At 42.6% G+C, this 17,142-nt stretch overlaps 1 protein-coding gene across 2 annotated transcripts in view; it reads right to left on the bottom strand.

Moving 5' to 3' along the window:
* FRMD3 (FERM domain containing 3) overlaps positions 1-4,615 on the bottom strand; it is a 293,422-nt gene extending 288,807 nt beyond the window's left edge. For both annotated transcript variants that reach the window (XM_038526989.1, XM_038526988.1), the window contains exon 1: positions 4,332-4,615. In XM_038526989.1, coding sequence (XP_038382917.1) covers positions 4,332-4,478 — 147 coding nt within the window. In that variant the 5' untranslated portion in view covers positions 4,479-4,615. The remainder of the gene's footprint in view (positions 1-4,331) is intronic.
* Positions 4,616-17,142: the final 12,527 nt, after the last annotated feature.

Raw genomic sequence — 17,142 nt, 5'->3', positions numbered from 1 at the left:
TATCAGATGACTCAGAACTACCCAGAACCCACCAGTTCAGTAAGGACCAAAGTGATATTTAACAACACAAACAACAAAGAACGATCCAACAATTTTTCTTGTTCTGGAATTTGATCACACAAAGATTGCCTATAATAAGCCAGGGCTTAGATAATATCTTATTAAACTTTCCTGACAATTTTATTGTAATAATAATTATAACTCAATTTGACTGATTCTGAAAGATACCACTGCTTGCTTAGCCAACAGATGTCTCTGCCTTTCACCACAGACAGACACACGCGTGCACACACACACACACACACACACACACTTCTCTATTGATTCCATAATGCCAAACCCCACCTCCTACTATAGGGAGTGAAGAGCCAAGATACCAGATGCACATATTCCTAGACTCTTTTGCAGGTAGGGCATGGGTATATGATCCAATCCTGCCCAATAAGATCTGATAGGAAGACTGATGGCGGCCTCTAGAAAAGGTCTTCCTCTGTGACAAAAAGAAATGCATGAGGAGGCACCACTTCTTATACATCGGAAATGGTAGTGCCTGACTCACATCCACAACTACTGCAGCCACCTTATAAGAATCACCGCTCTATGCAATATAGCTGATGTGCTGAGGATGACAGTGTGGGAAGATGGAAAGCACCTGTGTCCATGCAGAACCGCTGAGCAACCCTGAGGTTACCCTACCTCTGGACTTCTCATTAGGTAAGACAATATACTTATTACTTAAACCACTTTAATTTGGTTACTCTCTTACTTGCTGGCAAAACCTCTTAAGCCTCAAGAGGTAGCCACAGAGAAGAAAGAACTCTGGATTTTCAGTCCAACAACCTGGGTTCTAATCTATTTACTTGCCAGGTGACCCAAATCACTTTATCTCTCTCACCCTTATTTTCCCTATCTATAGAATTGAGGTGACACTCCATAATACAACATCAATAAAATGGAGACATGAAAATCCTGAAATAATGCGTATCCAATCACCTCATTAACAACACTGTTTCACTCAAATGCAACTGGTCTGGGTAGTAATTAAATTAGATTTATTAAATTGGAACTATCCATCTAACCCAACTCCTTTATTTTACAAAAGAGGAAAGGAAACATTGACTCCAAATGTCAAGTGACTCGCTCAATGTCACAAACTGCATGGTAACATAATTAAACCATGCATCTCCTGATCCCCAATCAATGTTGTCATGCTACTCTCATACTGATAGGTAATGAGCTAGATTAAGTACTGGGCACTCATTCAATCAACAGGTGTTTGTTGAATATGATTACGCGCCAGGTACTACCCTAGGTATTGGGGAATCCCTAACAAAAAACTAGCACCACCACGAAATGTTCCTACTCTACAGATTTAACTGTCTACAAAGGACAGTATTCAATCTACATTTATAAATATGAATTGAATGCCTAATATGTATTAAGCACTATGCTACGATTTCTGTTCAAACACAAATCAGAACTCCCAGCCAACTCCAATAATAGCAACCATGTTTACCAGCCTTTGCTAAAGAATGTACAATGTGAAAAGTTTACATTTTACTCAATAAAAGTCAATATTGAAAAATGACAAGTTCATTAGAAGGAGCTGTGAATAACCATGCCAACATCTGAAAAAGGTGGGTAGAATGAGGAAGATGGCTCGGACTCCACTTTACTTGACGCAGCAAGACTGAATAAAAGAACTTAGAGTTACCTCATGTCCTTCTACACTGTCCAGACTACAAGGGCTGGCTCAGCTGGAAAAGCCCAATAGGAGTATTCAGTCACTCCTTCCATTCCCCCAGGCAGCCTTCTGGTGCCCTGCCCTCTCTTTAGGCTCCCTGTTCATCTGGAATTCCTCTTCCTCAGACCTAAACACTCACACCCTAATGACATCATGTGACAACATCCTAAACTCTGGAAAGAGACAGGGCAAGTGACTTTCAGCATCTCCTCTGGAAGTGGATACCAGGCGGCTGCGACTGGGCCACTAGGTGGTTTCTTTGAAAGTCTGTAAATTATATAATTTGGAACAGAATAATTAAAAGCTGTTGTTTTGAAAAAAAAAAATCCATAACTCATTTCATGCAGGTTATGGAGGGAGGATGTGTGTGACACTGTATGACAGTCCACATACTCGTTTACCTTTGTGATTTCTGGAACGGAGGAAAGAGGCAAGCAAGGAAGGAAGAACAGATGGATTCCCCGGGGCATGGACTGGTGACTCCAAAAGGTTTTTTGTTTTTGTTTTGTTTTTTTTCAAAATACCATTTTGTTCTAACTTTAAACAATTGGATAGTTTTTTATGACCCTGTACCCAGTAGTGCAATTTCAAATTCCTGGGTTTGAAAAAGTCTAGGAAGATAAGGTCCAAAATTATCAATATAGGATCTTTCCATTCATCTTAATGGTGAAATAATCACCATTTGGGGCCAGAAGGAGTAGAAAAAAGATATGCCACAAAATGAAGTGTTTGATTTTTTAAAAAAATTCCAAAAATCAACATTTTGGAATATAGCATTTTAACCTTTTTGGCACCAGCTGGGCCATACAAACTGTAACTTTCCAAACTATTATTAGACCAGCTATAATTTATTGTTTCCCAGGACACCAGACAACAAATACATGCCCTTTGGGGACTGCTTATCTATTCTAAGAAAGACTAAGTCCCGAAGGGGATAAAACCTAGTGGTATCAACTCCAAATGGGACAGGACAGGACACACAGAGGAGGGACAGAGCAGAGGAGAAGTCAAAATCCCTCACTCTCTGTTGCTGGTTCCTCCATTTATTACATATTCGATATGGGTGAAATGCTCTGTACGGTACATCCACTTTAGAACCTAAGGCAAAGTGCACAATTATCTCTAGATCACAAGACAGTACATGCAGAACGTTTCTGTGCAACCCTGTGGCAGGAGAAAAACTGCCTAACCTGCTAATCCTTTTATTATTAAGTTTAGCAGCGCTGCTTAGCTCAGAATGAAATTCAAGATCCTCCAGAAAATTCACTGGGAGCCTACTCTCCTGGGAGATAATGGGGCACCACATTCCTTTGAAACTTGTCCTACTGTCTGCTTACAAATTAGTTTCCACTGTCTCTGTGTCACAAACTCCCATGGCAAACAAATGGGAAAGACCTTTCATTCATTCATTCATCTGGGGTTAACACAGCCCAGAGACCTGTTCCTGCCGCTGAGAGACGCTGCCTCCATTCATCTCTCAACGGAACTGCAGAGTGGGCTCTGTATTTAAAAAAAAAAAAAAAAAAAAAAGACAAAAAACAAAAACAAACAAACAAAAAACAGCTCAGTCCTGAAGCCTCAAGACTCAGGTAGGCAAGAAGAGGAAATCCCTGAGATAAATAAGCAAATAGATTTAAAAGTCAGAAGCTAATCGTGCTGAGCCCTGACACAACCTTTCCAGATTGTGCTCGCCTAGTGGGTCAAAGGAGAGAGCGCACCGAAAGTGCACGCGCGCGCGCGCACACACACACACACACCCTTGCAGCTCACACTACATCTCCTGCAAGCTCAAAAGCACTTCGAACCCGAGGAGGAGGCTGCCAGGAAAGCTACCTTCGGCCAAAGAACTCTTGCTTTGTCCAACTTGGGCAAGAGCAATGTCTACCCACATGCCAAGGGGCGCTTCTTCCCAGGACCCAGGTCCTGCGAGGCTCCCTCCCTCCCGGCCGGCCTCACAGCCCTTTTCCTTTCTCTGAAACACACCGATTTCATGATTCCTTGTGGGGTAGCTCCAGTTCCGCGCAGCGCGCGCCCCATCCCTGAAGGCTGAAGCCCGAAGCCCAGGTCTGCCCAGCCTCTCTCACTCCCGAGAAACTTCCCCGCCGCCCCACGCGGAGTAAAGGCCATCGGTAGGGGGGCGGCAGGGAGTGAAGCGGGCCCCCGGGCTGAGGGCACCTTCGGAGCCCGGGCGCCAAGAGAGCTGAGTGAAGCCGAGCTGTGCATGCCTTCTCCACGTGGAGGAAGGGAGGAAGGAAGAATGGGCGACAGGCAGGTGTCCCTCTCGGCTCTCCGAGCTCCCATTTCCTGGCGGGGGAGGGGATCGGGGGGTTGGCCTCTCCCTGGAGGCAGCTGCCCCGCGCCCCCAGCCTAGGCGCAGCGAGACGTGCGCGCAGCTTGCACGCCAGGCAAGGGGCCCCGGCGCGGCTAACGCGCCCTGCGCTGGCTGGGGCTCCCAGGCTCGCGGGGCGGGGAGAGAGAAATCCGGCTCGCTCGCCAGCAGGCCCCCGCACGGCTTCTCTCGCCCGGCCCGCGCACGCCCACCCGCAGAGGGCCCCGCGCCCGCGCCCGCGCCCCGAGCAGCCCGCACCTGGATGTGGCAGGAGATCTCCGAGTCGTCCAGCAGCCGGATGGTGCATTTCATGTCCTGGCTGAGCGATTTGATGCTGGAGCTCCGAAAGTGGATCATTTTCATGGTCCTCCTGCCTCTCGGCACACAGTGGCAGGAGGCGAACATGCACCGCGGCCCGGGGGAGCGAGCGGGAGGCTCGGGGCCGGCGTGGCGCTCGCCCGCGCGGACCGACACCCTCGCGCACGCACCGTCCCGGACCCCCGGGTGCGGCTCAGCCCCGGGACAGCGACGGCGACGGGCGCCTGTGGCCACACATGCCGGGCGGCCGGGGCGCGGCGGGCGGGCCCCTCCCCTCCCCTCCCCTCCCCTCCCCTCCCTCGCCTCCGCCTCGCCCGCTCCTTTCCCCGCCTCCGCCCGTCGCGCGCTCCTGCGCCTCCCTCCGCCCGGGCTAGCGCGCAGAGGGTGCCCGGCCGGTGACCCGGGGCGGCCGCGCGACGCACTCGCTCCCACGCGCGGGGAGCCGCGGGAGGCGGGGGCGGGGGCGGAGGGACGGCTGGCGCCGGGGGCCGGGGGCCGGGGGCCTGGCAGTGGCCTGCTTCGCCGCCGCCGCCGCTGCGTCAGGCTGGGCCCGGCCGCCTCCTCCCTCCCCGGCCGCAATCGCCCGGGCTCCTCCTGGTCACGCTCGTCCCTGCCCCGGCTCCCCAGGCGCCCGACAGCGCCCTGCTCGGCTCTGCCCCGGGGACCTGGCCGCGCCCGGGCGGAGGGCGAGCCTGAGCTGCGCCCGCAGCGACGATTCCGCCGCGCGAGGGGATGGTTGGACCAAGGACTAGCCCCCTCCCCCCCGAAAGTGGCGTGAGGCCCTGGTATGGCTACCCTAGGAATACGGCTAATAGTAACGATCTCTAGTACTCGTGGGTATTTTTAGAAGCCTTTATTTAATATTAACTGGGAGTTCATCTCCTTAAAAAAAAAAAAAAAAAATCAAGGGTGCCTGGCTGTCTCAGTCAGTAGAGCAAACTACACTTGATCTTGGAGTCGTGAGTTCGAGCATCACCTTGGGGGTAGCGTTTACTTTAAAAAAAATTTTTTTTTTTAATCAGAGCTTTCTTTAAGCAACTTCTTATTTATAACTCCCAACATCTCAATATGATCTGTGGAAGCAGTACCCTAGACCTCGGTAAGAGGGTCTCTATCCTGCACCGCCCCCTTTAGGGACCTTCCTCCTTCTCCCCTCCCAGCTCCGTTGCCCAGGAATAGAGATGTGGCTGTTCCTGTTTTAGACCAATCCCTGGGTACTGGGGACCCTGGAATTCCCTGCCCACTGCCAGGGTAGTAGGGATAGAGGACCTGCTGCCCCTGTGTCTTCCCCAGGGTGGATCAAACCCCTTTCAGGTATACCCATAGGCCGAAGGGGTGACCAAGGGCCGTCTGTGGAGGCAGGTCTGCGGATGTTGGATGTGGGGTCAGGCACGTCTGGGAGCAGGAAGAGAAGGGCTACTCATCCTCCTGCCCTTTCTGAGCTGGTCAGCATGTTCAAGTCAGTATTAAGGAATATTTGTTAGAGGAAGAACTTTGCCCAGCTGTCACCTCCTGCTGCAACTGACAGATCCCCCTCAACCAAAGGTGAGAATGTGGGAGTGAAGCCCAGCCATCTCACCTAACCTTGGTACATCTGATGGGCTGGGTGTGCTCTAGAACACCCCCTGGGATTGGCCGTGGCTTGGCGGCACCCACATTGCAGTTGAACTTCTCCCTCTGCCTACTCTTTGCTTCTTCCCCCTGTTGCTCACTAGTAAATACCCTTCAGCCAAACTCAGCCTCAGTATCTGCTTCTGGAAACTCCAAATGATGACAATTTGTCACGATAGGAAGATGTTTTATTTAACAGTCAATAGCTTGATTATTGCTTTTAAATATGATAATAGCATGTGGCCCTCTGTGTGTACTCTTGCCCTGGGCTGGTGAATATTAGAGCAGGGCCTACCAAGGAGGTCAGCATGAAGTGTCTGGGAAGATGAAGATTTGATTCTTGTTCTAGCTCCTGGTCAACCCTTGCGACCTTGGGAAAGCCTTTTCACGTTTCTTTTCTCAGCTTCAAAGGTGAGCACATCAGTGTCTAGTCTCCACATCTCACAGGTGGCTGAGATACTGTGATGAGGCAAGGCCAGTGGGAGATAGATTATAGTCTGTGAAGCCCCATATGCATGTATGAAGTGGCAATGATGAGCCCCAACTGCTACTGGGCTTGAATCATCTCTCCTAACCCAAGAACAGATCTAAGATAGCCTGGAGATCAAAGAAAAGTCACCGCCCAAAACAGTCCAAGCTTTTCTTTTGAGGCTACTTGTCCATCCTTATTATAATGGCACTTTGGCTTCAAAAGAGTCATGCTCAATACCCCAAAACTGGTATCTCAAATTTCAAGGAGCAGAATTAGACCAGCAAGGACAGTAGGAAAGAGGATAGAAGAAAGATCACCCTAAGTGGGATTGCAAGCAACAGTATTTTGAGGAAATGAGAATTGAAAAGGAATCTGGGGTTGGTTGTCTGACCAGATTTGGGATGAAGGCTGAGTTCAGCTAGCATAAAGATATACTCGTTGGCCTATATGGAAAAAAACTAGATAAATTACCATATATATTCACTTGAATTAAAGTATCCATTGAAGACAAGGCTTTGGGAAACCAAGCGGCCATGTTCAAAAACTAATATGAAAAGCAAGAGGAATTCAAAGAATGAACTTAAGAGCTGAGTTTAAAACTGGACCACTAAAAAAAAATAAAAGAGAAGAAAACAAATTAAAATAAAATAAAACTGGACCACTTAGGGATATTTGACTGACTCATGATGCAACTATATATCTTGCATATATAGTTGTAAGTTCAAGCCCCAGGTTGGGTGTAGAGATAACTTAAAAAAAAAAAAAAAACCTGGACCACTTAAAGCAGTGGTACACTGAGAGTCCTAAACTCTCAGCTCAAGACTTTTAGAAATCTTTATTCTTTCTACAGCAGAACTAAAAGTTTTTTTTATTAATTGAACTGTAATTGAAAACCAAACTCAAAGTCAGTTGAATTATCAGCCTCACCAGATTTCATGTATGAGAGACAATTACCATTGAGAAAAGAGTGGGAATCTGGAAATAGAGATGGGACCAGGGGTGGCTCAATGGTTGAACGTCTGCCTTTGACTCAAGTCATGATCCCAGGGTCCTGGGATAGAGTCCCACATCAGGCGGGAGCCTGCTTCTCCCTCTGCCTAGGTCTCTGCCTCTCTCTGCGTGTCTCTCATGAATAAATAAATAAAATCTTAAAGAAGAAAGAGAAAGAAAGAAAGAAAGAAAGAAAGAAAGAAAGAAAGAAAGAAAGAAAGAAAGAAAGAAAGAAAGAAAGAAAGAAAGAAAGAAAGAAAGAAAGAAAGAAAGAAAGAGGAAGTGAGGGAGGGAGGGAGGGAGGGAGGAGGAAGGAAAGAAAAGAAAAGAAAGGAAAGAAAGGAAAGGGAAGGGAAGGGAAGGGAAGGGAAGGGGAAGAGAAGAGAAGAGAAAATAGAGAAGGAAATGGGACCATGAAAGAGGATATGGATAATTCCTAGTAACTCAAAGTCCCAAAACACAATTGGCAGCAGAAGCAAAGCTTCTCCCTTTATATGATGAGGCTGTTGCTGCCCTGTTTGAAGACCCTGTTCTGGCCTCATCTGAGGCAGTAACCATGCAAAGGAAAGCCAATCTCATCGCCACCCCTGGCCCACCACCTCTGAATATTCTCACTGTTAATACTTGAATCAGATCCAGGCACACTGTAGGAGGCCAATTACAAAGTCACCCCCAGGAACAGAAAGAATTGCAAGGTGTTACTAATTTAAATTGAAAAGGCTGTATGTGAATAAACCTGAATCTGTTGATGTGAGTGCACTTTCCAGTGATTCTGGTTTCAGTGTACCAACTAACTGAATGACTTGTACCCAGCCAAATGAAAATGAGGAGGAAATATCCCAATTGTTGTACAGAAAAGAGCCCAAAGAATCAGGGAGAAGGAAATACTCTAGCGGATTTTCATATGTAGCCAGCTCACCTCCCTTGCAACCTTGTCTCCAGAGGCGGCCTCCACCAAGGCTGTCAAAGAATCAGTGGTGAAGGAAGCAGCACCATCTTTGAAAAATTCCATGGTGACCAGGATGTCATGAAAGACGCTATAGTTGAAAGGAGCTCCCTGATGTAAATGCAGATGATGGGAGACTAACTTAGCAGAGGACAGATATTTAACTGCCAGTGCTGAGAAGGACACTAGGACAGTCATGAGCGGTGGGACCCAAGTAGATTTCAGAGTGATGTGACCCACAGGGATTTGGCTAATATCTGAGCATCCAACTAAGATCCTGTCTCGTCTGTAAGACAGACATTTCTAGGTCTAGCAAACAAAAGTGTGACTACCCCACACACATACACAGGCAAAATTCCCCAATCTGACCTGGTCTCACAACCAGAAACACTTGAATGAAGAAAAGTGGATCTACCTGAAGAATAAGAACATTGGCCATGGCAGTGAAGAATTGGCAAGGTCTCATTCTTAATAAAGAAGCGGCAGTCAGGGGGTGCCTGGGTGGCTCAGTTGGTTAAGCGTCTGCCTTCAGCTCAGGCCATGATCCCGGAGTCCCAGGACTGAGCCCCACATCAGGCTCCCTGCTCAGCAGGGAGTCTGTGTGTCCCTCACCCCACTCTGCTCTCTCTCTCTCAGTTAAAAACATAAAATCTTAGAAAAAGAAGAAGGAAGAGAAGGAGGAGGAGAGACAGAGATTACAGTAATCTTATGCTCAGTGGTTTTAGCTGCTGCTCCTTGTCAAAAAACTTCGCATCCCATAGGTCACACAGCATTTTGGTGAACCAGAAACAGAAAACAAGTGATCTGACACAAAAGATTCACAGTTATAAATACTGTGTATTGATAGAAAAAAACATTTTTCAGCATTTTTACAGCCATCAAAAATTGATAATTGAAAAAAGAAACACTTAGATATAACTCTAACAAAATCCATATGAGATCTTTCTGAGAAAACTAAAGCTGATGACAGACGTCAAAGAACTAAATAAAAGGAAAGATACTCCATGTTTGTGGATGAGGAGACTCAACATTTTTAAGATGTCAGTTCTTCTCAACTTGATCTAGGGACTCAGTGCAATTCAAACCAAAATCCCTACAGGTTATTTTGTGGATATTGACAAACTTTTTCTGAAGTTTATATGGCAAGGCAAAAGACCCAAAATAGCCAACACAACAGTGAAGATGAAGTCAGAGGACTGGTGCTACCTGACTTCAAGACAACATAAAGACAGTGCGGTGTTGGAGAAAAATAAAATAAAAAGACAAATAAATCAATGGAACAGAATAGAGAGCCCAGAAATAGACACACACTGACCTATAGTAAACTGACCTTTCACAGAGAACCAAGTCAACCCAGTAAAGAAAATACAAGGTTTTTACTATTGTTATCTTTTTATGTGCTGGAAAGCAAGACATCCACATGCAAAAAAATTAATCCCAACACAGACCTAAGCTATTTATAAAAATTAACTCAACTCAAAATGGTCCATAGACCTAAACATAAAATGCAAAACTATAAAATTGCTTGAAGTTAATACAGGAGAAAATCTAGGTAACCCTGAGATTGGTGACAACTTTTTAGATACGACATCAAAAGCACAAGAAGTTGAACTACATTAAAATTAAAAACTTCTACTCTGCAGATGACACTGTTAAAATAATGAGAAGACAAGCCACAGACTGGAAGAAAATATCTGCAAAACACATATTCGACAAAAGACTTGTATCCAAAATATACATACAACTCTTAAAACTCAAAATAACAAAAACAAGTAATCCAGTTTTAAGATAGGCAAAGATCTAAACTGCACTTCACCGAAGATATAGGGGCGGTAAATATGTATGTGAAAAGATTCTCAACATCATGTCATTAGGGGATTGCAAAATTAACACTATTGAGACACTACTACACACTTATTAGCTAAAATTCAGAAGAATTTTAGAAAAGTTAAGCCAGCCCCTAATCTGTTCACTGCCTCCCTGCATGTGGATGAGGAAATTATACCAGACACACAGCATTTAGGAGAGCAACTTACAGTAGAGGAATTGAGATAAAAAAATGGAGGATATCATGGAAACAAAACATTTTTTTTGACAGTTCCTAGGAAAACCTGCATAGTAATACTTCAGATGTGCCAGATGGCAAGTTGTTGGGTATTTCTATATTAATACAGTTTGTTTTAATCAATAAAATAAAAATCTCTCATTTTAAAAAAAATAGCTAAAATTCAAAACATTGATAACACCAAACGAATGCTGGCAAGGATGTGGAGCGACAGAAGGTCTCATTCATCACTGATGGGAATGCAAAATAGTACAGCCACTTTGGAGGACAGTTGGGTAGGGTTTTGTTTTTATTTTTGTTTGTCATTTTATTTAGTTAGTTTCAGAGGTAGAATTTAGTGATTCATCAAATGCCCTCCTTAATGCCCATCACCCAATTATCCCTTCCTCTCACCCACCTTCCCTCCATCAACCCTTAGAATGTTTCCTAGAGTTCAGCATCTAGTATGGTTTGCTTCCCTATTTTCATCTTATTTTTCCTTCCCTTCCCTATGTTCATCTGTTTTGCTTTTTATTCCACATATGAGTGAAATCATATGGCATTTGTCTTTCTCTGACTGATTTATTTTGCTTAGCATTATACACTCTAGCTCCATCCACATCCTTGCAAATGACAAGATTTCATTCTTTGGCTGAGTAATTTTCCATTGTATATATATAAACCACATCTTTATCCACTCATCAGTTGATGCACATTTGGGCTCTTTCCATAGTTTGGCTATTGTTGATAATGTTGCTATAAGCTTTGGGGTGCGTGTACCCTTTTTGAACCTGTATTTTTATATCCTCTGGGTAAATACCTAGTAGTGCAATTACTGGGTTGTAGGATAGTTCTATTTTTATTTTTTTGAGGGTCCTCCATACAGAGTGGCTGCACCAGCTTGCATTTCTACTGTGTAAGAGGGTTCCCCTTTCTCCACATCCTCTTCAACATCTGTTGTTTCCAGTGTTGTTAATTTTAACCATTCTGACAGATGTGAGGTGATATCTCACGATGGTTTGGATTTGTATTTCCCTGATGATGAGTGATTTGAGCATCTTTTCATGTGTCTATGGCCACCTGAATGTCTTCTTTGGAAATATGTCTATCCATGTCTTCTACCCATTTCTTAACTGGACTGTTTGCCTTTTGGGTGTTGAGTTTGATAAGTTCTTTATAGAGTTTGGATACTAACCCTTTATCAGATGTGTCATTTGCAAATATCTTCTCCCATTCTGTAGGCTGCCTTTTAGTTTTGTTGATTGTTTCCTTTGCTGTGCAGAAGATTTTTATCTTGATGAAGTCCCAATAGCTCATTTTTGCTTTTGTTACCCTTGCCTCCAGAGATGTGTCTAATAAGAAGTTGCTGCAGCCAAGGTCAAAGAGGTCACTGTCTGTGTTCTCCTCTAAGATTATTATGGTTTCCTGTCTCACATTTAGGTCTTTCATCCATTTTGAATTTATTCTTGTATATGGTGTAAAAAAGTGGTCCAGTTTCATTCTTCTGTAGGTTGCTGTCCAGTTTTTTTTAATCTTTTTTTTTTAAGATTTTATTTATTTCTTCATGAGAGACACAGAGAGAGAGAGGGGCAGAGACACAGGCAGAGGGAGAAGCAGGCTCCATGCAGGGAGCCAGATGTGAGACTTGATCCCATGACTCCAGGATCATGCCCTGAGCTGAAGGCAGACACTTAACCTCTGAACCACCTAGATGTAGCTTTAAAGAATCTTTAAAAAAAAAAAAAAAAAAACCAACAACAACATTTGACCATCCATGTAAGTTTATTTCTGGGCTCTCTCTTCTTTTAGTCTTTATGTCTGTCTTTATGCCAGTACCACACTGTTTTGAATATTGTAGCTTTGTAGTAAGTTTTTTTAAGATTTTATTTATTCATGAGAGACACACAGAGAGGCAGAGACACAGGCAGAGGGAGAAGCAGGCTCCCTGCAGGGAGCTAATGCAGGACTCAATCCCAGGACCCCAGGATCACACCCCGAGCCAAAGGCAAACACTTAACCACTGAGCCACCCTTGCGTCCCTGTAGTAAGTTTTGAATCAGGAAGAATGGGTCCTCCCATATTGTTCTCTTTAAATATTGCTTTGGCTATTCAGTGTCCCTTGAAATTCATTTGATTTTTAGAATGGGTTTTTCTATTTTTGCAAAAGCTATCATTGGGATTCTGAAAGCAATTGAATTGATCTACAAATTGTTTTGGGCAGCATTGACATGTAAACAATATTAAATCTTCCAATCCATGAACATAGGATGTGTTTTCATTGACTTATATCTTCATTATTCCAGCATGTTTAATAGTTTTCAGGGGCCCCTGGGGGGCTCAGTGGTTGAGCGTCTGCCTTCAGCTCAGGGCATGATCCTAGGATCCAGGATCAAGTCCTACATTGGGCTTCTTGCAGGAAGCCTGCTTCTCCCTCTGCCTGTGTCCCTGTCTCTCTCTCTCGGTCTCTCTCTCTCTCTCTCGAATAAATAACTAAAATATTTTTTAAAAATAGTTTTCATTGTATAAGTCTTTTTCCTCTTTGGATAAGTTAATTTCTAAGTATATTATACTTTTTGGTGCTATTGTAAATGGTATTGTTTTTGTAATTTCCATTTCAGATTGTTCATTTTGTATAGAGATGCAACTAATTTGGTATGTTGACTTTGTACCCTGCAACTTTGCAAAATGCGTTTATTTTCCTGTGGAATCTTTAAGGTTTTTTGCATGTGAGAATATATTATCTGCAAACAGTGATAAATTTCATCTTCCTTTCCAATTTGGATGACTTTGTTTCTTTTTCTTGCCTTACTGTTCTGGCTAGAACTTCCAATACTATGTTAAATAAAAGTGACAAGAGTAGACATCCTAGCCTTGCTCCTGATCTTGGAGGAAAAGTTTTCACTCTTTCACTAGGGAGTATGATGTTCACTGTGGGTTTTTCATATATAGTTTTTATTAAATTATAATCTCCTTATATTCCTTGTTTGTTGAGTGTTTTTATCTTGAAAGGCTGTTGAACTTTTTCAAATACTCTTTCTGCATCCATTGAGATGATCCTGCGGCTTTTTCCTTTCATTATGTTAACATGATATATTACAGTGTTCAATTTTCATATGTTGAACCAGCCTTGCATTCTGGGATAAATTCCACTTGATCATGGTGCATAATACTTTTAATATGCTACTGAGTTCAGTTTCCTAATATTTTGTTAAGGATTTTTGCATCATTGTTCATAAGGGATATTTGTTTGTAGTTTTTATTTTTCTTGTAATATCTTTGCCTAGTTTTAGTATCAGAATAGTGTTGGCCTCATAGAATGTGTTAGGAAGTATTCCCTCCTCTCCAATTTTTTGGAATGCTTTAAGGAGTGGTATTAGTTCTTCTTTAAGTGTTTGATAGAATTCACCAGTGAAGCCATCAAACCCATAACTCTTTGTCAAAAGATTTTGGATAACTGATTTAATCTCCTTACCATTAAAGGTCTACTCAGATTTTCTATTTCTTTTAGATTTATTATTGGTAGATTTTATTGCCAGGAATTTCTCCATTTTATCTAGACTATCCAATTTTTGGCATATAATTGTTCTCAGTACTCTCTTATAATCCTTCTTACTGTAGAGATGGTAGTAATGTCCTCATTTTTGCTTCTGAGTTTAGTAATTTGAGTCTCCTTTTTTCCCAGTTCATCTAGCTAAAGGTTCAAAAATTTTGTCAATCTTTGCAAAGAATCAACTTTGTTTTACTGATTTTCTTCATTGTCTTTCTATTTTCTATTTCATTTAACTCTCCTTTAATCTTTACTATTTTCCTACTCCCACTAGCTTTGAGTTTAGCTTCTTTTTCTAGTTCCTTTATCTGGAAAATTAGTTTGTTCATTTAAGATATTTCCTGTTTTTTTTTTTTTAATGTAAGCATTTATGGCTATAAATTCTCCCCTTAGCACTACTTTCACTGTGCCGCATAAGTATTGGTATGTTTTCATTTTCATTTGTTTCTAAGTATTTTCTAATTTTCCTAGTGATTTCTTATTTGATCCACTAGTTGTTTAAGAGTGTGTTGTTTAGAGGCACCTGGCTGGTGCAGTCGACTCTTAGTTTCAGCTCAGATCGTAATCTTGGGGTCATGAGATTGAGCCTGTGTTAGGCTCCACACTCAGTGTGCTTGGGACGCTTTCTCTCTCTCTTCCCCTTCCCCCTAAGCGCTCTCTCTCTCTCTAAAACACATTTTTTAATTTTTTTTTTAAGATTTTATTTATTTATTCATGAGAGACACACAGACACACAGAGAGAAGCAGAGACATAGGCAGAGGAAGAAGCAGACTCCTCACAGGGATCCCAATGCAGGACTTGACCCCAGGACCCCAGGATCACGACCCAAGCCAAAGGCAGACACTCAACTGCTGAGCCACCCAGGTGTCCCTAAAAAATTTTTAAGTGTTTTAATTTATACAATTTTGTGAATTTTTAAATTTATTTCTCCTTTCCTTGTATGCATATTTTATAGCCCTTTCCCCTGAGATTCCATTTAATGCCCTAAGGTTTGAATTTATACCAGCTTAACTTCAATATTATACAAAAACTCTGCTTCTATAAAGCTCCATCCCCACCCCTCTTAGCTGATGTCACAAAATTATATCTTTATGCATTGTGTGCCCAAACCATAAATTAATCATTCTTTTCAATGCATTAATATCCTAAATTGCACAGAAAACAAAGTTTGTAGTTACAAACTAAAGTTACAATACTATCTTTTAGACTAATAATTGTTTTCCTTTAATATATTAGTCCCTCAAATCATTTAGAAATAAAAAGTAGAGTTACAAACTGTTGTTATAATACTACTAGCTCTTCTAGCCATCCATGTATTTACTTCCATTGATATTTTTATTTTTTCATACAAGTTACTGCCTAGTATCTTTTCACCCTACAAGACTTCCATAAGCAGTTATTGCATGGTATCTAGGGTAATGAATTCCCTCACTTTCATCTGGGAATATATTCATTTCTCCCTCACTTTTGGAGGACAATTTTTTCAGATTTGGGATTCTTGGTTGACTGTTTTGGTTTGTTTTTTGTTTTTGGCATTTTGAATGTGTTGACTCACTGCCTTCTGGCTTCCACAGTTTCTGATGAGAAATCTGCTTGTGATGTTATCAAAGATCTCTTGTATGTGATATGTTGCCTCTCTCTTGCTGCTTTCAAAATTTTGTCTTCAGCTTTTGAAAGTTTGATTATAATGTGTCTTAGTATGCATCTCTGAGTTCATCTTTTTTTTAAAGATTTTATTTGAGAGACAGAAAGCATGTGTGAGCAGGGGGGGGGGCAGGAGAGGGAGAGAGTGAATCCTAAGCAGACTTCACACTGAGCGTGGAGCCCAATGTGGGGGCTCAATCCCACAACCCTGACCTGAGCAGAAATCAAGAGTTGGACGCTTAGCCAACTGAACTACCCAGGTACCCCTCCTTGAGTTCATCTGACTTGAACTTCTAGGATATTTATATTCATGTCTTTCATCATATTTGGGGATTATTTTTAGCCATTGTTTCTTCAAATATTTTCTTTGCTCCTTTTTCTCTTAGGATTCCCACAATGCATATGTTGACCTACTTGATGGTACCCTCAAGTCCCTGGGGCTTTGTTACCTTTTCTTTGATTAGATTCATAATTTCCATTGCCCTATCTTCAAATTCATTTATTTTTTCTTCTGCCTGCTCAAATCTGCCTTTGAATCTCTCGTGAATTTTTTGTTTTAGTTGTACTTTTAACCTCTAGGATTTCGTCTTTTTTTTTTAGGTCTGCAATCTCCTTATTTATTTTTCCGTTTTGTTCATGCATGGTTTTCTTGGCTTTCTCCACATGTTCCTTTAGTTCTTTGAGCACTTTTAAGATTGTTGTGTTATTAAAGTCCTTGCCTAGCAGATCTGCCATTAGGTCTTTATCAGGGACAATTTCTGTTGATTGATTTTTTTCTTTAATGGACCAGACTTCCCAGTTTCTTTTATGCCTGTTGCTGTTGTTGTTGTTGTACACTGAAATTCAAATCTAATAATATGGTAACTCTAGAAATAGATTCTGCTCCCTTCCCCAGAATGCTGAGTTTTTGTTAGTTTTTGTTCATTGTTTCTGTTTGGCTTTTTGCTTTTTCACTTTTGATAATTTTAGGCTGTCTCTAAAGGACCAGACTGAGGTATAAATTTAAGGTCCTCTCAGGACTTCTCTGAGCTTGTGCCTTTCCCTGAGCATGTGTAGTCACTATCTGATTTTCCCTATATGGGCAGTTGTTTAATGTCCTAGTCTTTAATGAGGAGGGAGAAAATGGGTGCTGGTCTTTTAAGTCTCCTGGAAGTTACTTCAGCCTGAAGGGGAGGAGCTTTCAAGAATGAAGGGAGGTACAGCAATGACCACCTTTTTTTCTGTATGTCTGTGACCAGAAGCATCAATCAACAATTGGAGCGCAGATCCCCGATCTGTGGAAGACAAAGTACTTACCATCCTAGCTCCTGAGAGCTGTGTGCAGACAGCTTCAGCCACAGGTGTAGAGCTTCTTCCATGGGGCTGGGGGTGTGGATGGGTAACTGTTACTTGCTAAGAGCTGAAATTGACCAAAATTAACCAAAATCTACAATTTACTGTCCAAGGTCCCCTAAAAGTTGCAAACCTTTAATAGACTTCTGAATTCTAAATTAGTT

This window comes from Canis lupus, chromosome 1 (assembly GCF_011100685.1).
Source record: "Canis lupus familiaris isolate Mischka breed German Shepherd chromosome 1, alternate assembly UU_Cfam_GSD_1.0, whole genome shotgun sequence".
NCBI lineage: Eukaryota > Metazoa > Chordata > Mammalia > Carnivora > Canidae > Canis > Canis lupus.
The sequence above is the reverse complement of the archived record's forward strand: the minus strand, read 5'-3'. Positions and strand labels throughout refer to the sequence as shown.